General features: G+C 30.8%; 2 protein-coding genes across 2 annotated transcripts; both read left to right on the forward strand.

Moving 5' to 3' along the window:
- The first annotated feature begins 2,609 nt into the window (after nucleotides 1-2,609).
- Nucleotides 2,610-6,918, forward strand: LOC105782817 (sucrose synthase). Its single transcript, XM_012607825.2, has 13 exons — nucleotides 2,610-2,759; nucleotides 3,301-3,407; nucleotides 3,505-3,631; nucleotides 3,723-3,874; nucleotides 3,963-4,155; nucleotides 4,261-4,596; nucleotides 4,680-4,775; nucleotides 4,863-5,036; nucleotides 5,127-5,243; nucleotides 5,333-5,499; nucleotides 5,580-6,368; nucleotides 6,459-6,597; nucleotides 6,682-6,918. The coding sequence occupies exons 2-13, from the start codon at nucleotides 3,310-3,312 to the stop codon at nucleotides 6,712-6,714; spliced, it is 2,421 nt and encodes an 806-aa protein (XP_012463279.1). The 5' UTR covers nucleotides 2,610-2,759; nucleotides 3,301-3,309; the 3' UTR covers nucleotides 6,715-6,918.
- A 7,179-nt stretch (nucleotides 6,919-14,097) lies between these two features.
- On the forward strand, nucleotides 14,098-14,787 carry LOC105784543 (auxin-responsive protein SAUR76). Its single transcript, XM_012610452.2, has one exon. The coding sequence runs from the start codon at nucleotides 14,171-14,173 to the stop codon at nucleotides 14,543-14,545; it is 375 nt and encodes a 124-aa protein (XP_012465906.1). The 5' UTR covers nucleotides 14,098-14,170; the 3' UTR covers nucleotides 14,546-14,787.
- Nucleotides 14,788-22,368: the final 7,581 nt, after the last annotated feature.

Here is a 22,368-nt window from a genome sequence, read left to right on the forward strand (position 1 = left end):
GGTTTCGAAAATCGAATTGAAATACATTTGGTGGCTACAAAACCACAAATCCTAGCCAATGGATTTTATTTTCCATAACCTCTTCTCTTTTCTTTGCAAATTCCAAGATTTATAAAAAAAAATTCATTTGGATAAACTTGGATATTATTTTAATTTATTATTATTTCATTAATATACAAAGCAAATTCGAAATACATCCTAAACGAAAATAATTCTAAACGGGGAGGGATTTATTTATATCAGTGTTGTAACTTTTTATATAATTAATATTTTAACAATCCAACTATTATTTTTCATGTTTCATTTATGTAGATCATATATGTCAAGTTTGACATGAATTAAAATTTCTAACTATTTATTTTATATAAAAATTTAATCGCTAAATATATTAAGATAGACAATATTTTAGATCGAAATGATAGAGATATTGAATTGATTCAAAATTTGCATGACAAGTATAAATATTTTAATAAATTTAATAATTAAATTATTAAAATATTAACCGTATACAAAATTATTACGAGAAAGATGTAAAATCACTTAAATTTAAAAAGGGTGTAAGCGAATCCTCCTCTCTCTCTCTAAATATGACCCATAAATAGTGAAATTAAACTTACAATAAATATAATATTTACGTGCAATAAGACTTAAATTAAGACATCAAGATTATAAATTAATTAAAATAATATTCTAGGAGAATATTATAAATTTATTCTATTTTATTTTATTGGATTAAATCACATTTGTGGGTTTAAACATGATAAATTTTCTAGATTGGAGGTTTGAACTCTTTTTTTTTCAAGTTAGATCTTGAATTTAGGAATTCTTCACATATTGGGTCTTGATTTTTTTATTCTTTTATTTTGTAAATGTTTGGCTTTGAACTTGGTAAATACTTTCACATTGGGACTTGAACTTTTTTTTCCTAGTTAGTCCATGAAAATCTTAAAGTTTAGGTCCCAATGTGAGTAGGGGTGAGTATTCGATCGAGTCGAGTCAAAAAATTTCAAGTCAAGTCGAGTCAACGAATCATATTATTTATACTCAATGTTACGTTTATATGAACCGATTATTTAACTAGTAAACGAAATATAAAATTATTTAACTATATAAACAATATAATGGTTTTGTCTTTTAACTTAATTAGTAAACATTTATCAAAACAACGTAGTTTTGCCTTTTAACTTAATGGTTTTGACTTTTAATTTTAGAAAAGGTAAATATTTATCAAAATAGCATAGTTTTGCCTTTTCTTATTTGGATTTTTAGGTAACTCGAATTGTGTAATTCATATTCGAGATAAACTGAAAAACTAAACTTAATTTTTTATTCGACTTGATCCAAATAACTTGATTAACTTAAATAACTCGAACTATTGAATTCAAAATTTAAAAATTTTATCGAGTTTTTTGAATCGAATCTTGCTCACCCCTAAACGTAAGAACAATTGTCTAGTTTACGACCTAACTTGGACAAAAAAAGGTTTAAGCCCCGATGGGGAAAAAGTTATGAAGTATAAGTCCCAATATGGGAATAATTGTGAAATTTAGGACCTAATTTGGACAAAAAAGAGTTTAAATCCCAATACCATAAAAGTTGTGGAGTTTAGGTCTTAAATAGTAATTTAACCCTATTTTATTTAGTAACTAGCAACTAAGTTTTGTCGGTGCTCTAAAGCCACGTCACACATGGATGATTCAGCCAATCTAATTCTAGAGCTCGCTGTATCGCACTTGTACACCGTGGGACCCACTTGCCACCTAGACATATTTCTGACGAAACTGAATCAGTCAGGTTCCCTCAATATTCACGACACACCAACCCTACCTCGCCACGTGCCTCAACAGAGGATCTTTATGGTCATTGTTACCTCTTCGAGGCCCCGTACGTCAGCGACTTTGACACATGGCAAGCTAAATTTTTTGTAAACTTAATTAGAGGAAATGACAAATACACCCTCTAGAGTCTAAACTATTACGTGGCCGGCGGCGCAGCGCGGGCTTCTAGTATCGGAAAGCATTTAATAGACAACATGAACATAGATTTGAGCTTCTTCGAGTTTCAATTCGATTTAATTTATGTTAACCGAATTTGATAATTTGATTTAGATCTACATATATTTTGACTTGGATATATCTTATCTGTAATTATAACTCTGGTAACTTTGTAAAATATATTCTTATATTACTTAAAATTAAACGCAAAATATAATTACAAATTTTAATAAATGCAAAATAAAAGAACCATTTAAAATTTCATCTTGTTTTAAACAAAATATTTAAATAAATCGTAGTATTAAAACTAAAAATGATAAATTGGAATTAAAGATGTTAAACATAAAATCCATAAAAAAATAAAAAGAAATAAACAAATATTCATAAAGAATGGAATTTCAACCATTGGCCTGGTGTCAATGGAGGTCAAAGAAAAAGCGGTTTAAAAAAAAACCATGGGTAAGTTGGACGCAGTATTCATATTTATGAAATTATAAATAAATAATATAGAAAATGTAATTTTTAATCCATTTTTATAAGCACAAACATGATTTTTATTTCACTTATCCATTAAAAGAAAATAAAAGTTGGTGGAGGTGACAGCCTCCCCCTTTGCGTATAAAAGGCTCACTAGCCTCACCTCTTTCACCATCCCATTTCATTATTTGCGTTCATTTGATTTTCTGGGTTCCCCCCCCCCCCCTTATTTTTAGTATCAGCATTGTCTTTTTTTCTTCTTTAGTTTTGCCTTGTTGAAAGCTCAAGGTAATAATATTATCTTGCATTGCTCTTCTCTAGTTCTTTTGTCCAAATTCCAAACAAAATTTTGAGTTCGGGTTTTGTTTTTGTTGTGTTAGATGATCAGCTCGAAGTTGATAGTGTGATTTTTTACTTACAATGTCTGAATTTTACCAACATAAATCTTCAACCAAAATATTTGTTGGATTTTTTCAAGCTTTAGCCCAAATTTAGGTGCTTTGATGTTTGATCTGCTCTTTTGAAACTTCCTGGTGAATAAATCTCTTGTTCTAGCCGAAAAGTTTGAAAATTTAAGACTGGATCTCATGATGTTGTGTTGCAAAATCTTAGTTGAAAATTAGAACATTGATTAACATGACTTTCCATGGGGTTGGTGGGTGGGCTTGGAATTTTGTAGCCTTCTAGAAGAGCATAATTTATGTTTTTTTTTCCCCTTTCTTCCTTTCATGTTTATCCATCTCCATTTATTTCTCTTTCCATCATTTTTATTACACACTTAGTTACTCTGTTTTGCTCTGTGTTTTTCTTTTTCCATTTCTGGGTTCAGTTCGAAGAAATGGCTGAGCGTGCTCTCACTCGCGTCCACAGTCTCCGTGAGCGTTTGGATTCCACACTTACCGCCCACAGGAACGAGATTTTGGCTTTGCTCTCAAGGTAATTCAGACAAGATCCTTAAAAAAAGATTTGTTTTTTTTTTCAATAAAATTTGCATGCAAGTTGTGAAATTGTTGGCTTTTTTTTTTGGCTATAGGATTGAAGGTAAAGGAAAAGGAATCCTTCTTCACCATCAAATCATTCTTGAGTTTGAAGCTATCCCTGAAGAGAACCGAAAGAAATTAGCTGATGGTGCATTTTTTGAAATACTGAAAGCCAGTCAGGTTTAAACAAAACCCCCTTTTTTTTTTTAAAAGAAAATATACTTTGGGTTGTTTTTTCTTTGCCAAATTTTGATTTTTTTTGTGTTTATAGGAAGCCATCGTGTTGCCGCCGTGGGTGGCGCTGGCCGTCCGACCAAGACCTGGTGTTTGGGAGTACATTAGAGTTAATGTTCATGCTCTTGTTGTTGAAGAACTCACTGTTGCTGAGTATCTTCGTTTCAAGGAAGAGCTTGTTGATGGAAGGTATAATAATAGTAATAACATGAATTGATTGAATTTTGATCGAGTTTTGTTTAATCTTTTTATTAAAGGCTTTGTTTTTTGCTCACAGTTCAAATGCAAACTTTGTTTTGGAACTGGATTTCGAGCCCTTCAACGCGTCGTTCCCTCGCCCGACTCTTTCGAAATCAATCGGTAACGGCGTCGAGTTCCTTAATCGCCACCTTTCGGCCAAACTGTTCCATGACAAGGAGAGCATGCACCCTTTGCTTGAATTCCTGAAAGTCCATTGTCATAAGGGCAAGGTAACATATGCTGCTGCCTCGTATTTGTCGATTTATCGTGCTTTCGTAGATCGGACTTGAACTTTTGCAGTTGATGATTCTGAGGGGTTCATTATGTTTTTGCAGAACATGATGTTGAATGATAGGATTCAAAACTTGAATTCTCTCCAACATGTTTTGAGGAAGGCAGAGGAGTATCTTGTTGCGCTGCCGGCTGAGACTTCTTATGCCGATTTCGAACACAAGTTCCAGGAGATTGGTTTGGAGAGAGGGTGGGGTGATACAGCTGAGCGTGTGCTCGAGATGATCCAACTCCTTTTGGATCTTCTCGAGGCACCCGATCCTTGCACCCTTGAGAAGTTCCTCGGGAGAATTCCCATGGTGTTCAATGTCGTGATTCTTACACCTCACGGTTACTTTGCTCAGGACAATGTTTTGGGGTATCCCGACACCGGTGGCCAGGTTAACAATTACGAGATTTCAATGTTGTAATTCGTGTATAAAACAAGTTTGTTAAATCTAAATCTTTTGACTCTCCCATGCAGGTTGTTTACATCTTGGATCAAGTCCGTGCCTTGGAGAACGAAATGCTCAACCGTATCAAGCAACAAGGACTCAATATTACCCCTCGTATTCTCATCGTGAGTGTTCATGATCTTTCGATTCGGTTTTATTTGATTTCGGCTGTTATTCATGCTTACAGTATATCTCTTTTGAACCTTTTCTAGATTACTCGACTTCTCCCTGATGCCGTGGGAACAACTTGCGGTCAACGGCTCGAGAAAGTATACGGGACGGAGTACTCGGATATTCTTCGGATACCCTTCAGAACAGAGAAGGGAATCGTACGTAGATGGATCTCGAGATTTGAAGTCTGGCCTTACTTGGAAACTTACACTGAGGTGAGCCATATGAACCATTAATTTTCTTGCATTAGTTTACCCCCATTTCTTTGATTTCATTTACCGAGTATAATCTCTCTTTGTTTTAAGGATGTTGCTCATGAGATTTCAAAAGAGTTGCAAGGCAAGCCCGATTTAATCATCGGAAACTACAGTGATGGTAATATCGTCGCCTCCTTGCTGGCACATAAGTTGGGAGTTACACAGGTTTGTTAGAAACTAGTTTACTGGGATATTTTTGTGTTTATCTTCAATTATGTTTCGGTGTATTGATTCGATTTTTCATTCTATTGTAGTGTACGATTGCCCACGCTTTGGAGAAGACAAAGTATCCAGATTCCGACATCTACTGGAAGAAGCTCGAGGATAAATATCATTTCTCCTGCCAATTTACAGCTGATCTTTTCGCTATGAACCATACGGATTTCATCATCACCAGTACCTTCCAAGAAATTGCCGGAAGGTAGATGTTTGGATTCGATACTTTTTGTGTGAAATGTTTTTCTCTATAAACCGTTAACATCGATATTCTTATGATTTCAGCAAGGACACTGTTGGTCAATACGAGAGTCACACTGCTTTCACTCTTCCTGGTCTCTACCGTGTTGTTCACGGAATTGACGTGTTTGATCCTAAATTCAACATTGTGTCCCCTGGTGCCGACATGAGCATATACTACCCTTACACCGAGGAGAAGAAGAGGTTGAAGCATTTCCATTCCGAGATCGAACAACTTCTTTACAGCAAAGTTGAAAATGAAGAGCACTGGTGTGTGCTAAACGACCGCAACAAGCCAATTCTATTTACAATGGCAAGGCTGGATCGTGTTAAGAATTTAAGTGGACTTGTTGAATGGTACGGGAAGAATGCTAAGTTGCGTGAATTGGTTAACCTTGTAGTTGTCGGTGGAGATCGGAGAAAAGAGTCCAAGGATTTGGAAGAGAAGGCTGAGATGAAGAAGATGTTCGAGCTCATTGAGAAGTACAAGCTGAACGGTCAGTTCAGATGGATATCATCCCAAATGAACAGAGTTAGGAACGGTGAACTTTACCGTTACATTTGTGACACAAAGGGTGCCTTCGTACAACCCGCATTATATGAAGCCTTTGGGTTGACTGTCGTTGAGGCCATGACTTGTGGTTTGCCGACATTCGCAACTTGCAATGGTGGACCTGCCGAGATTATCGTTCACGGTAAATCCGGCTTCAACATTGATCCTTACCACGGCGACCAAGCTGCTGAGATCCTTGTCGACTTCTTCGAGAAATGCAAGACAGACCCATCTTACTGGACCAAAATCTCTGAGGGAGGTTTGAAACGTATCGAAGAGAAGTAAGCACTCATTTTCTTCATTTCCTCGTTTCTTTTTGCTCAAGCCAACTCCTGTCATTGTTCTTACATACCTGCAATGGTTCTGATCAGGTACACATGGAAAATTTACTCTGAGAGACTATTAACCTTGACCGGTGTCTACGGGTTCTGGAAGCATGTGTCCAACCTCGACCGCCTCGAGAGCCGTCGTTACCTTGAGATGTTTTACGCTCTTAAGTACCGTAAGCTGGTAATTCTCATGCCCCATTTCTTTTTATCCAGTTTAAATACGAATGACTTGCATTGTTAATGTTTTTATAACTGGTTTTCGCAGGCCGAATCGGTACCTTTGGCAGTTGAAGAGTAAATTGAAGTTGCCGGGGAAAGAACTGGGAGGGATTTCCGAGTTCTTGAGAATAATCTTTGTTGTTTTGGCATTTTGATCCAACTCTTTTGTTTTCTCTTTTCTTTAATGTGTATTTGTTTTTGTTCATGTTTTGGGCATTGTTTCAACATCTGGGCGTTGAGCCCATCAATTCTAGTAAAGTAAAACATGGCAACTTTTGCTTCACATGTTTCATCCTTTTTATGCAACAAATTAAAGCTTGCATCATATATGTAGAAGCTGAAACAAATCGCACATGGTGAGCCTTCGATTATCCGCATACCAAATCAGGCACTGCATGGTATAATAACACATTTAGTCCTCAATATCTTTACGTTTATAAATTCTATCAATTTAATCCTTAAACTTTCAAGCCAAAATTTTCAATTTTTGAAAACAACGGAGAACGGATAATTACTATAACTTTAGATTCATACTCGTATACCCAATCCTTCAAGTGAAAAATATTCTAGCCATATAAATAATATTAGCTCTGTTAGGTTATATGGCTTCAGCTGCAAGCAGAAATCATAAAAGTCAATGGTAATCAAAGCTATGTTCAGAAGACAATTATATCGATTGGATAAACACAGTAGGAATGAGAAGAAGGGCCCGACCAAGTCAATAACATAATTACGTATGTTGAATGACTAAATTAAATAAAGAAGATAGAATGGACAATTTTCCTACAATTGATGTTGCAGCTTTTCTTGAACCTAAACTGTATTTATGTTGAATATATATATATATATATATATATTCAGCATTTATCAAATCCACAAACAAGTATATTTAATATATGTTGTCAACAGTGAGTTTAACAGATTATCGGTGTTTGAAATTATACTTGTTCATATTCGATCCGTCTTTGAAAATGATTTACATAAAGTGTCGGATACTATAGGCCTTTAATAAGCACACTGTTGAATTTATCTCTTTTATTTATAAAAAATATATATTTATATATTACATAATTTAAATGATTTAAGTAATAATTTATTGTATGTTCCTAATCTTTTATATTTACGTGAGATTTTAAATTTTAGATATTAAACCTGTATCATATATAGAATTAATCTTTATATGTATATAAATATATAACATAAATGAAATGGAGGTGTGTTTATATAAATTATGATTAAAATATTAAATAATATTTGAAAATAGAAATGATGGGTCAAATTTTTGCACTATTAAAATAAAATTTGACCCACATAGTTGTTAAAAGCCAAAATTTAGCAACTGTATCATTGAAAAGTTTGGAAAAAAATTGTTAATTATTTTTGTATTTATGAAAACATTGTGTGGAATGGTGGAATGGGAGGATCAACATATAAATTTTTTTTTAATTTTATAGATGTGAAATGTTTCTGTTTTAAAAGTTGAAAGTTTTGGTTAGGAGATTTGAAGATCAAATTGATAGAATTTGTAAATGCGAAGGGTTAAATTTATTGAATTATTTTGAATTAGGATCAAATTGATAGAATATGTAAATATTAGGCCTAAATGTGTTATTATATCAATTAAGAAAAGGCTTTTAATTATCAATTTAACAACGAGTGACCAAAATAGGAACAATTTAAACGTTAATGCCTAAATTGAAAAATTTTAAAGTTAGGTAACCAATACAGAACGTAGGCATAATTGAGTGATCATTTATAAAGTTTACTATTTATTATTTTTCTTCTTTTAAATTTTTTAAACTAGAACAAAGAAGAACATTGTGGCTGTATTTGTTGTCATGTTTTAAACTTAGTTAAGCTAAAAGAGAAAAAAAAAAACACACACGTAACAAATTTCAATTAATTCAGTTAATTCATCGATTTAATTAAAATTAATTTGTTTTGATTCATGAATTTTTAAAAAATCTATTTAATTAACGATTTAATTAATTCGATTAATAAGAATTCAATTCAAATAATAATCGAACTGACTATTTAAATTCCACTAAGAACTCAAGTAGTATATCTCAATACTAGATGAAATATCCCTAATAACACTTTCTAAATTATTAGTACTTAATTTATTTATTTACATATTTTATTGTTGGATATAACTATATTGTATAACTTTTTATATTTTTTCCATGTATTTAAAAATTCATATCTATATACTTTTATCTAAATATATAATGCTAAATCACATGCCAGATGTGGATGATAATTAGGATGACCATAATCAATAATTTGCTTAATTAATTACATGCATTTCAACATGATTTAAATCCCAACTCTCAATACAAAATAGACATTGTTTATTGTTATACAATTATAATAAAATATATCATAATCCGACTTCAAGTTCAACCCGAAAACTCCATATATATAGAGAGAGAGAGAGATTTCTAAAGACCCCTTTTAGGGGTGGCACTCCAGACATTTCACTCTATGATTTTCTTCTTCTCTGCTTCTTCATCAAAAAACCCTCCTCTCCTCCATTTCAGTTGATACGGTGTTTCAAAACTTAAATATTTATGTCTTTTTAAAAAAATAATAATATATAGCAAAATAGTATCATGTTCCATACAAGGAATCCAAAATCATATTTCCAATTCTGTCATTTTAAGTTGATGTAATATGGACAAGGAAGAGATATAAAACTCAACAAATTCATGTCTTGTTGTCATTTACACAACATAATTATGTTTATTATTACATAAATTTTGATTTAATGATTATTATTGGTATACAACATATCCGAATCCATTCATCCAATGCTGTTTTATTGGAAACTAATGGAACACAAAGCCCACATATCTTACTTAATTTCAAATCAAACACTAAATTCTTTCTATCATTCAAGGAATGGAACTTTGTTCTTCTTTTTCATTTTATTTTTTTGACTAAATTATTGTATTTATCCTATGTATATTGCTAATAATAACTAACCATATTGTTTGTATTGGTACTAGTTAAATTACATTTTGCTTCTTTCATTAAAAATTTCATCAATTTCTAGGTTAAAAGCTGGCGTGATTGACAACCATATAATTCCACACGGCATGCAACGCGTACCTCATAACTAGTGGCGAAATTAGGGGGGGCGGAATTGAAAATTTTAAATTAATAAAGGTAAAATTACACTTTGCCCTCCTTAAAAATATAAAAATTTGATTTAATCCTTTAAAAATTATAAAGATATAGTTTATTAAAATGGTGAAATTGCATTTTTTTCTATCGTAAAAATGATAACTTAATCTCGACCACCTAAAAAAATATTCTGATTTCGCCCTTGCTCATAACGACATACGGGATCAAATTTTAACAATAAAAAATTATTAATGTATTAGACTCTTTGCGCCATGTGAAATAGATGGATCTTAACCTATTATTAAGTAGTAGCATAATAAATATATAAATATCAAATATGAATAAATTGAATATATCTATTAAAGGGGGCTAATTGATTAAGACAAAGATTATGAAGTTGATAACTAAAAGAGGGGTTGTTTATTTAGGATGGAAAACAAGTTAAGTGAGCAATATTTTGATGAGATATTCACATGGGAAGGGTATGGGGCCTTGATTTGAGGCTTATTTTGATATGTTGAATGGTACATGTTTTCTGGGACATCATTTTGATTTTGATTCGTTTCCCACGTGTTATTGCTCAAATTATTGTTTGCAAAATTTTGATCATATTACAAACTTTTATCTTTAATTTCCTCTACTTTAATTCTTAATTCAAATAGTTAAAATTGTTTATTATTGTGTGACCTGAATCCTGTCACTTATTGAAGAAAATAAATACAGTGACAAAATAAGGAGATCTATGGGGGCGAGAGGCCGTATAGAACTATACTTTTACTATTTGACTTTGATTAGAACAGAGTTTTTCGACCCTAAAATAGACGTAGTTGAAACTCCTATTATATCATTCGTTTTTCAACATTAGTAAATTTCTTCTCCTCTGCCCGTAATTTTTCCCTAAAGGGTTTCCACATCAAATCTGTGTGTTCTTATTTTCTTTTCTTATTGCTTTACTATCGCTCTACCATTATTATCGACGTTTGTTATAATATATAAATATATATATATATATATATCTAATTTATTATGTTGAGATGAATATTTTTATATTGAAATTGGTGCTTTTAAAGTAAAATAAACCACTTCTGTATCTAATCATAAATAATTAATAGTAAGACTAAAACATTAAAAACATAAAATAAATTAAAGTAAAATGATTAAATATCAAATTTGAGAATAGTGAAATGATCCCAACCAATTAAAAATGGTTTATTTGTTTAAAATTTTCCAGTATAATACTATAAAATGTAATTAATGTGTTATTTTCTTGAATTTAGTGTAAACAAATTGAAATTTCTAGAACCTTTGCTTTTATAATTAATATATTTATATAATTATGATTAAAGTTAATTATTATAATATAATAGTTTAAATTAAAATAAAATATTAATAAAAAATTCACACATAATATTTATATCTAAAATATTAGTAGAGGAAAAGATGGACCCTTTTTGTACTTTTGCTACTATAAATACAAATTAAATACAAAAGTTTCACCTTACACATATACGAGGATCAAAATCGAATAATAATAATAATAATATGTAGTAAAATTAATTTCATATTATATATTTTATAATAAATTGTTTTAATCAGTTAAATAATAATTTGAATTACATCAAATTAATCGAATTATAAAAACCATGCCAAACCCATCATGCCAATGAATAATTTGACTTGAGAGATTAAGTTGAAATTAGACCTGATCATGGGTCAGGTTATCCTCCTAGGCTCGAAGGTTCGTCCTGAAAGTGAGGGTATTTAGGTAAAAATATAGGCTCGAGAAATGGGCTTAGACAAAAAGTAAGGCCCGTTTTTTAAATGAGTCAAACCTCTGGTAAGATTTTTTGGCCTGACCCAAATTTGCTTACATTTTTTTCGCTTTTATTTACTGCTCTTTTACTGTTGTTTGCTACTGATTTGTTATCAGTTTGCTACTATTTTACTGTTATTATTTGAATAACTCTTATTTTATTATTAATTTTACTGCTATTTTGCTATTATTAGTCTTGTTTTGATGTTGTTTTATTATCATTTTGCTATTATTTGATGTTGGCTCGAGTTTAACATTTTTTATTTGGGTCGAACTTAGACAAAATTTTAGACTCATTTTTCAGGCCAGACCGAACCCAGACCTAGAAAACGAGTTTAAAATTTTGGATTAGCCCAGCTTGAACCTGGCCCAACTCATGATCAGGTTTAGTTCCAACTCAAATTTTATTTCATATATCAAATTAAATTACAATCCAGTAATTTCTTTTTATTTCCAAGCTCAGTTCACTATTAAAAAATAATATTGAGTCTAAACAAAAAAAAAAAAAGTTTTGGCTACTTAACTTCAAAAAGTTACAAATGATCAATTTATTATTCGAAATTTTGTATTTAAGTACTGGGTTGTTAGCTTTTTTTTTTCTTTCTTTTAAAGTCCGGCTAGCAAACTCAAAGCGACAATTCGATGATTAGTATGATAGATCAGTACCCATCGACGAGTAGAAGAATATACTTTAGATCCAAATCGGTTTGACGATCAATATTGGAGATTAGAGATGAAAGCTATTTAAATTTTGGTCACAGATTCGTGGCATTCACATACAGTTGTTTCACAGAGAAGGTTATACAATAACCATTGACAATAACCAATAATTTAATGAACTTAATTAATTGATTGTATTTTACCCGTATTTATTTACTTAAATAATAATTTAAATCAAATTCAATTCAGTTACACTTTATTGTATGAACTCAGCCCAATAAAATGGAAGTGGTGGAAACTATAACCAATCGAGTCGGGCGAGCTACTCAGCTTAATTTCACATATAACAAAAATGATTATAATTTCCATGGCAGGTGAGGGTAAATGCCAGTTTCTAACTAGAAAAATGAAAAAGGTTGAGAGTAAAGTCGATATATCAAACACTGGATTAAGAATCTTCTGAAAGAATAAGAAAATAATTAAGAAGGGGATCAATAAATTTGGATTTAACTCAAACGTATTTGAAACCCTTTTTCCACACTCTTGCACATGTCTGACGTTATCATCTCACTATTTTCTTCAATAAAAATATTTAACATTAATTATATTTTTTTTATATTATATTTAAAGTATGCTACATCGAGAATTCAAGTATTGTATATGTCATTAATCCGATCCTTTGTAGGAACTACCTGTAATAACGAGTTTACAAAATGTATCTATTTATCATAAAGAGAATTGTTGCTTCTGATACCGCTTCACCTTAATAGTTATTTGAGTAAGTGGGGATAGCATTTCTCTTATGCATGTCCATGGAATTTTGAAAACTCATTCGTATACGTCAGGAGTCCATTTGATATTGTTCATGAAAATTAATTCTTTCGAGATTCTGTAACTATCTCTTCCAAGATTCGAACTTGCGTTCTCTCTTGAAAATATAATATGTCTTACCACTGTACTCGACACTAGATTAACATAATTACATAAAAATATTAACAATATTATATAATTACATGTATGGTGATCACGAAACCTTTGATTCCATATATTATATTCTAGTGAAGTCTTGTTCTTGAATTTATTATACTAACTATATCTTCTTTTTAATTACGATATTTATGTGTATTCTAATTTTTGTTTTGAATGATTTTAAAGCATAATCGAACCTATATCTTCCTGCATTGATAATAATGCTCATACCAATTAAGCTAAGACTCAATCGACATGTGTATTCTAATTCTAAATCTCCAAACATTTTATTAAATTCATTTAATTTATATAAGAAACCATATTCTCTTTTAATTGGTTACATTAGTGGTGATTTCTTTCTTTATAAATTATCTTTTGGTGGTTGAATCATTTGTTCTAAAAGATGCACACAACAACCTTCTAGTTGGTAAGTAAATTTTTAAGAACCAAATAAAGACAAAAACCTCTCACTCATTCTTACCTTCATTCTCTAAAAATTGATTCCTCTTGTGGCACAATCCCAAGTGTAATTGGAGGTGGTTATACCTATTCATGACTAATATTATTTCTCATTAGATTAGTGTTGTTGGAATTAAATCTGATTAACTCATTGTATCATTTGAATCGAAAATTGGTTAGTATATCAATTCGAACAAAAAATTAAATTAAATTTAAAGTAAATTGAGATAAAAAAATCGGTGGTTGAATTGATTTATAATTTTTCTAATGATTTTAATTTTGTATTAATTTTTCTGAAAATTTTAATTGTTCATTTTATAATTATTGGATGGATAATCAATTGATTGAATCACGTGGACCGGACCGATCAACTTAAAACCTTTCCCCAACTCCTTTATAAACGAGCCGTCTTCCTCTTTTCTTAGCTCACAAGCACCCTCTTTCTCTGCTAAGGCTCTCCAAAAACTCTTTGGGAAACCCTTAAACCTCTCCCCCCATAAGAAAAGCAATGGCCAAAGGCAGCAACAAGCTAACCAAGCTCTTATCGGTTCTAAAGAAGCTTAATTCATTCAACAGCAAGCAAAGCCGCACCCCCACGTCAACCGCCGCGGTGGCGGCTTCCGATATCATCTACAACGAAGAAAGCTCTGCCGATCTCCACCCTGTCTACGTTGGGAAATCCCGTAGGCGGTACCTTATTAGCTCCGACATTATCGACAACCCTTTGTTCCGGGAGCTCGCCGAACGGTCCGGTGAAGACGATGACGCCGTCATCAACGTGTCGTGCGAGGTGGTTTTGTTCGAACACTTGCTTTGGATGCTCGAAAATGCTGATCCTCAACCCGAGTCTTTGGAAGAGCTGGTTGAGTTTTACGCTTGTTGATGGTACGGACCGTAATTCGTAAGCTGTACATTGATCATGTAATAATAAAATGAAATTTATAGGCGATGTTAGAAGACAAGAGATGAGTTAGTTTCAACGACGAGGATTTAACCGAGTTCTCGCCGGCAGCCTGGTGGTGGTGGGGGAGATGACATTTTGTGTATCATTGTTGTTTCATTGTCGTTTAATCATGTTTCTTTTTCTGATTTATACAAGAGATTAATATTTCATTTTTCTTATGATGTCGAAATCTTAATCCAAACTTAATTTAATAATGCTTGAAAAAAAGAGAGTATATTACAGCAAAGCTTTGGGCTCCAGCGGCTTTCGTGTTTGTCTTCCAGATTTGACGATGTCTTGAATGCAAGAATTTTTCGAAAAGAATTATTAAAGTGCTGGGGTTTGAACTTCAAAAGCCGTCATTTCTTTTCGTGATTGTGCGTCCAACTCGATGAAGCCCTCTCATTGTATGAATTCATCATAACCTGTTGAGATAGTTGGACTCAATAAATTATAATATTAAGGTTCAAATGACCAATGATGGGGTTGTTAGAGATGCTTTGTTTTTTTAGATAGACAGTGTTAGCTCCGTTGCTTTTCGTTTGCTGACAATAGGGGTATCAGGTTTGTGTGTATAAAGTATAAAAAAGGTGAATTAAATATATGTATGAGAGCGGTGGGGGAAGATTTTGGTAAGTGGAAGACACGAAATCCTTTCTTCTTTTAACACGCATTAGCATCGACGCGTTTGCCAAGCTGCCATGGCCATGCCACTCTTAAAACCTTCAAATCTGCTGCTTATTTTTCCATTTTTATAAAATATTTTGCTCCTTACCTCTGTTGTTATAATAAAATTGTTTCTAACTTAAGCTTTTAATAAGTTTCGTTTATGTTGAGTTCTGATCACTTGAATGTGACGTTTTTGACAAACCTAGAAACATGGGTCGATTAGGGTGATAAGACTCCTAATCAAATTGCTTGAAGTGATTAGATAAGCTTGAAAGTTTTTTTTTTTTTTTATCTCTTGAGAGAGTTTTGGAGAGTTTGAAGATAGATTAATGAATATTTTTATGTGATAAATACTTAAGATAATTACCCGCTTGAAGAGGCCTATAAATAGGTTGTTTTGTGCTGCACATCAAGAATAGTTTTGGACTGTCTTTGTCGACAGCTTTGTTGTGTTCTTATGATTATTTTGTGACACTTTTTTTATTGTATTGTGAGGTATTTGATTAAGTGATTTGTGACAATTGGGGTTGCAATCACTTCTTTGTGTAAGGGTAGACTGGCTTAAGCTAATAGATTATTCGAATGGTTATTGAAGAAAATCATTCATAAGACAAGATTTCGTGGACGTAATACTGTTGTGTCTAAATTGTGTTAACAAAGACCAGTTATGTCAATTCTTTTCGACTCTTATTTTTTTTGCTACTTGTTTTCGTTTTAACTGGTTTTGTATTACTATTACCAAGTCCCTAATTGAGTTGGTGTCACGAGCCAATTGGGCACGAACTCAATCATGGAACTTACGAAAATGTCCTTACATAATTAAAATAAATCATATTATTCAATGGTATTTTAGTTTTTTTTAATCCAATACGAAATTTGCATGTGGCCTGTGCTATTTACATTAATAAAATATTAACTTTGCCATTAAACCAAAGTTTTATTTTAATATAATATTTTCATTTTAATTGTATTATGTATATTTTATTACTTCCACCAATTGTATATGTTAATAATGTTTTTGATTGAATTGTTGTCATAAGTCAACTCAACACTAACTCAAAATTGACGAAAACAATATGATAAACAATTGTGCGTGTTTAAATTCATTTTACTCAATTTAATTTATTTTTACATTTTACATGTGTAATAGAATTTCTACACGTTGTACTTTCCAAAAGAGAATTCAAGTTTAAAACTTGACTATACTTAGGAGAACTATATAAAATTAGCAGTTTAATTTAAGCTTTTTTTAAATATAATTATATCAACAAGTAATTAAAATAAACTATATTAAATGTTATTATCGAATCAATTAACTCAACTCGAATTAACTCGTCTAATTTAAACTATTAGAATTTGAACCTGAAACCTCAATCTTACCCTTAATAACAATCATTTAAGACAAATAAACCTAATTTGAATATATATGTCTAATTGTGTAACTTGCTTTTTAACATGTACCCACATTGATTTTATTTAGACCAATCCCTAATTACCAACCACTTTTAGTTCAATGATGATTATAATGTTGAATACTTTTTTTTGTAAAATATTATCCTTACAAGAATTCGTTTAGAATGATGAAAGAATATTAGGGTGATTAAGTTTGGTTTCATTAAAGCTGTGAATATTTTATAGTACTTAAAATCATTCATATATAGTCTCTTTTAAATTTATAAATAAGAGAATGTTATGTTTTGTGCATTCAATTCACGTTATCTTACATTAATAATAATATTCATGTCAATTGAATTAAAACTTAATCAAGAAAGTTGTGATAATTAAAATAAAATTAGAAATTAAAACTGTTTTCCAAAGAATTATTTAGATTACAAATTAATAAAATTAAATTTAAAAATACATGGTGTTTTAGTATTTATCCACAAAAATTTGGAAAAAAAAAAAGAAAAAAATGAATGTTTGGAATCCAAGTAATCCTTATCACAAATAAAGTACATGGCAGCTGCAAGAATGATTATTGTTTTGACTTTTGACGTTGTTTTGTTTGTGTAATATTTCCCAATTTTAGAAAGAAGAGAAGGGAGAGTTTTATGGCAGATTAAGTAACCAATTAATGCAGGAAAATGTAAATTCGAGTATATTAAAGTGTGTTATTTTCTTATTTATTGATTAGAAGATTATAGATAATTTTAAATATTGTATCAAAATAGTAAATATGATCAAAATTTATAATGAGATTATTAAAATAAATAAATATTTTATATTGTGACATGCTAATGTATGTGTATAACAATTATAAACAATTATCTGATTAATTGATCTAACATTGGTGAAATTTTAAAAAAAGAAGGTCAATCGTATTATTTATTTTTAATCAATCTATATTTTATAATATATACATTCGAATTTAATTTTGAAAAATTATTTAATATATCGTCAAGAAAGTATTTTAGATTCCACAAACGGATTAAATGTTTGATGGTGTATTATAGGGTGTAGTAAAATAAATAAATTATATAAATAAATACGACACTTATCACACCTCAATCCGTTTGTGGAGTCTAACAAAATCACCGATGGTGTATCAAATAATTACTCTTTAAAATTTTTTAAAGAATTTTTCATTATACATTATACATTATACTATTAATTCTTTTATTTTAAATATTTTTATTATTTATCAAATTTATAAATAAAACTCGAGTATTCAAATATTTGATTAAATGAATTCAATCGACAATAAAATTATCACACTTATAAATAATTTTATTAAAAAATTACCTTAAACAAATAATCAAATTTTGGCATTTAAAATTAAACTAATATATTATTTATTTTTACTTTTAGATTAATGAAAAATTAGTACTTTAAAGATAGGTATTTATTTTCTTATTTATTAGCAAATAAGTTAAAAGTTTTTAACAAATTTATTTACAAATGTGAATTCAACAAAAATATGTTATGGTATTTATTTATAAATGTGGTAAATTTTTAAATAATAAAATACTTTGAATCAGGTTCAGAATGAACCTAAATGAATTGTAGTCCAGGCTTGTAGTAATTTATATATTAGGATTTTTATGATTTTTATTTTTAAAATATCTTTTAATATTCTAAACTACGTTCATAATGAATATAGATAAATGGTTGTTGAAGTTACATTTTCTAGCTCATTTTGGACATATATATTTTAGTCATGGATCCGTCAAGTTCATTACAAGGAGCTTTGTATGCTGACAGGATTGCGAGTATAACAAGTTAATTGTTATTGTAGTTGCTTAAATGCTATTTTTTTCTATCAATTTTTTTAAAAAAATATTGATGTGACATGCCAAATGTTAGATTCTCTTTACGTCCGTCAACCATTTCACTGTTCGTTAATAGTCAAACCAGCCAATGACAATTTTTGTTAATGGAACGACCTATTTGATCTTTTTTTAACCGTTGCCTTAATTGAGTGCACTTTGTTTAATTAATTTTTATTTTTTTTATATAAATTTTTTACTAATTGCTTTGTAATCCTTTTGACTTATATATTAATATTTAATATATAAAATTTTATTAAAAAATACATTTACTTTCAACAAACATTTTTCATCCCATGCACCTGTTTATGTTTTAAATTGAAAACAAAATTAAAAAAAATTCTAAGTATCATTTTAAAATAATTCTCTTATAAAAAATTATTATTTTAAAATAATTTAAATATCGAGTTATGAGGTCTGTGTTACCATGGAGAAGACTTGGTTGGCCTATGAAGAAGTTAAAGAAGAAAAAGACAAAGCCCAGTTAGCTACCTTCCATAAAGAGAAGGTCCAGTCTTCGGTGTTTGCGGGTCTTTAGGGAAAAATGTAATAAAAGCAGCAAATGTAGGGTATGTTTGTCATTTTGGCATTGGGACTGAGTCAAGTCAGTCAACTCAGCCATGGGGCTATAGTAAAATAGGGAGATAGGGACAGCCCACGTGGGAGATGGTCGTGGCAATCGGATTTTAGGGTTTTCAGTTGATAGCTCCATTCTTCCCATCCCCATGTTACTCCTAGAATTTTTGTCCCCCCCTTTTATATCACTATTTTAATTTTGATTTAACATTGAATTTTCACTTGATGCATGAAAAAAAACACATCATAATAAAAGTTATTAGAAATAAATATGATTATTGTTATAATTTTGTACACCTTGTATTATTTATAAATAATTAGATTGATTCTTAGCTTAGTTGTATCGATATTGTTGTCAGTGTAGGAGGATATGAGCACTCGAAAGCAAGTTATCCTCCTATTTAAGAGTTAGAGAGAGATTATGAATAGTTCTAGACATTATATCAAAAAGAGAAAATGATAACAACCTAAATTTTTAAATTTAAAATCCAATCTAAGCTTTATGCTTTGCCTAGATCAAGGTCGCACCACACTCAACCACCATGGTAAGACTATTGCATAATCAATATACTTTGTACTTCCATCGCATCGAAAAACACAATTGATCTAATGAGAGATTTAATTGAATGATAGCTCGCAAATTAAGAGAAGGCATGTAGTTTATGAGTGCTTTTCTCAAATCTCTCACTAAACTCCATAACAACGAATTGGCACATTACCACTAAAATATACCTCTTCTCCCAAGGCTTCAAATCTCTATCTTTTGAATAAACTCTCATATCAACCTCCTTTAACTTTTATTTCTCAATAAAATCGAACTCTATTATAGCAAACATTATATATATTTATTTATTACTAAAATCATATTAATTAATTAATGTATTACTGAGTGTAAGTTGATGATAATGATCCAATAAAGATTAAAGGACTTTTATGAGAGTTTTGGAATATATGTTTTTAATTTTTCGTCCTAATTAACTCTGAACTTGGCCTGCCAACCCTTGTCCATGAATTTGGTCTGTTGGTATTAAAATAAAAAGTACCACTATATAATATAAGATCATATTCAAGCATATAGAAGAATGGTTTGAAGAATGGGAATTAAGACAAACAATACCCACGAGGAGAGAAAAAGAGAGGTGCCCATGAATGGACCATGCATATATGTTTAGGGGACCAACAAAATATTTCTATATTCATCATAATTGATTGGCAATTGAAGGACAACTGCATTATGAAGATAGTTTAACAAAAAAAGAATGAAACATAAGAAGGTGTCGAAAGTTAACTTCTGAGGCCTGTTCCGATGTAACAATCAATAAAGAAGAGTGGTAAGATATTATAAAAATTCAGAGATGGCCATTCTTCAGTAATAGTTAGAAATGAACATTTGTGTGAACCCTTATACTTAATATATCCATATAATAGGCGCTTTTAGAAGACACCAAGTGAGCACCTGAAGACGATCCTCACTTCCTGTTCTAGCTATGGTCAAGTCACTCGCTTTTCATTTTGAACACTCTTCCAAGATTATTGGGATCCACTTGAACATAATAACCTCGTACTCCCTCAAAAAGAATAATAGAATGGGCCCCATCACATATATCCCCCACGCATTCCATAATGTTAACTGCCTTACCACGCCACCACTACCACACAAAAGGACTTCCCCTATAAATACCTTCCAAAACGAAAGAAAAAGGGACCTTCTCACCCTTTAGCAATCTTGAGCACTTAGTACTCCATGTCAGTCCTCGCAATAACCTTCTTCCTCTTGTCTTCTTCTACTTTCCGCATGCTTAATTTAACCGACCTCTTTTACACTACCACTTTCTTCTTTTTATCTCCTCCTTTATTGGAACTTGTATAACACAATTAATACCTACATTATTGTAATTCAAATCCATATATAGTTGACATGAAGCAACTTGTGTAATGTTGATACTGTTATAAGGGCCCCGTTTCTCATTGGAGGCAAAGAACAGCAAAAGAACCTGATGAGTTGGATACCAAATTTTGCATGTTAAAGTGAAGGCAAAGGGATGTATGATGATTTATTTATTTATGGCCATCGTTTTGTTAAAATATCCCAATATATATTTTGTATAAATAAGGCAAATCCCTAACCAGTCTTTGTATTCTTGCATGGTATAAGTGTAATAAAATACTATTTTCAAAGCAAATCTTTGATTCTTTGATCTTCTTCTTCTTTTTTAAAGATCCATCATTTTCAGAGGTGGATCAACAAATAAATAAATAAATAAAATTTGCTTTTGGGACTAAAAAAAAGTTTTTGAATGCAAAGCATAGGTCTCTTTCAACAAATATTGTATTTTTAATTTTGCACACAAACAATATATATATGTCCAATAAAATCCAAAAGTAGAAAAACCAATTAAACGACATGACATGTGATGTTCTCAAGTATGACATATATATATCCCCACGATTCCACCATGTAAAACTATGGGAAACAAAAAAAGAAGAAGCAATTTTGTACAAAAAAGAAAGCAATTAATTAAGTACCCATGCATGAACATCTTGATGGAAATGTTGAAGCTAAAGACTCATAATTGAGCCCATACATTAGAAAGAGAGTAACCTCTCAGGAGGAGTGGAAGTATAAAACTTTTTTTTGGTTTAAAATGTAATTTTATCATATGTAAATTTAGTAATATAAATTGTAAATGTTGGGGTTTTAGTTGTCATTGTATTTGAAGTTTCTCCTCATGTTCAAATAACTCCTTAAACAGCTGTCTGAATAGATTTTTGGACAACAGTATGGATATACCTTCGGAATAGGTAAGTGCAATATAAAGTTCAAATTTTTTAATTTGATCTTCAAAGTGTGTCATACCATCAGCAAATGATCCTTAGGCTATGTTTTATTCTATCCTTAATGATATTGATCGAATTTAGAAGTAAAGAGGAAAAAGGATCGCTTTTCATCGTCTCATACCTAATCTTACAAAAAAAATGCCGTTGTGCTTGTGGGAGTACTTTTGACCGGTTATTTGAATATCTATTTTTGAACTCTTGTTTTAGACATTTTATTTCATTGCCATTTTGATTTGTATGTGAGATTTTGAGTGAGTGATTTGTAATAATTGGGATCATTGTTGACCTGCAATTATTTCTTGTGTAAGAGTAGATTAGACTTAAGCCAATAAGTGATTTGGATGATTATTGAATAAAACCATTCATTGAGCAGTAGGATTGTTGATCTAAACTGCGTTAACAGATCTCATTTGT

Source organism: Gossypium raimondii, chromosome 13 (genome assembly GCF_025698545.1).
Source record: "Gossypium raimondii isolate GPD5lz chromosome 13, ASM2569854v1, whole genome shotgun sequence".
In the NCBI taxonomy this organism is placed as follows: Eukaryota; Viridiplantae; Streptophyta; class Magnoliopsida; order Malvales; family Malvaceae; genus Gossypium; species Gossypium raimondii.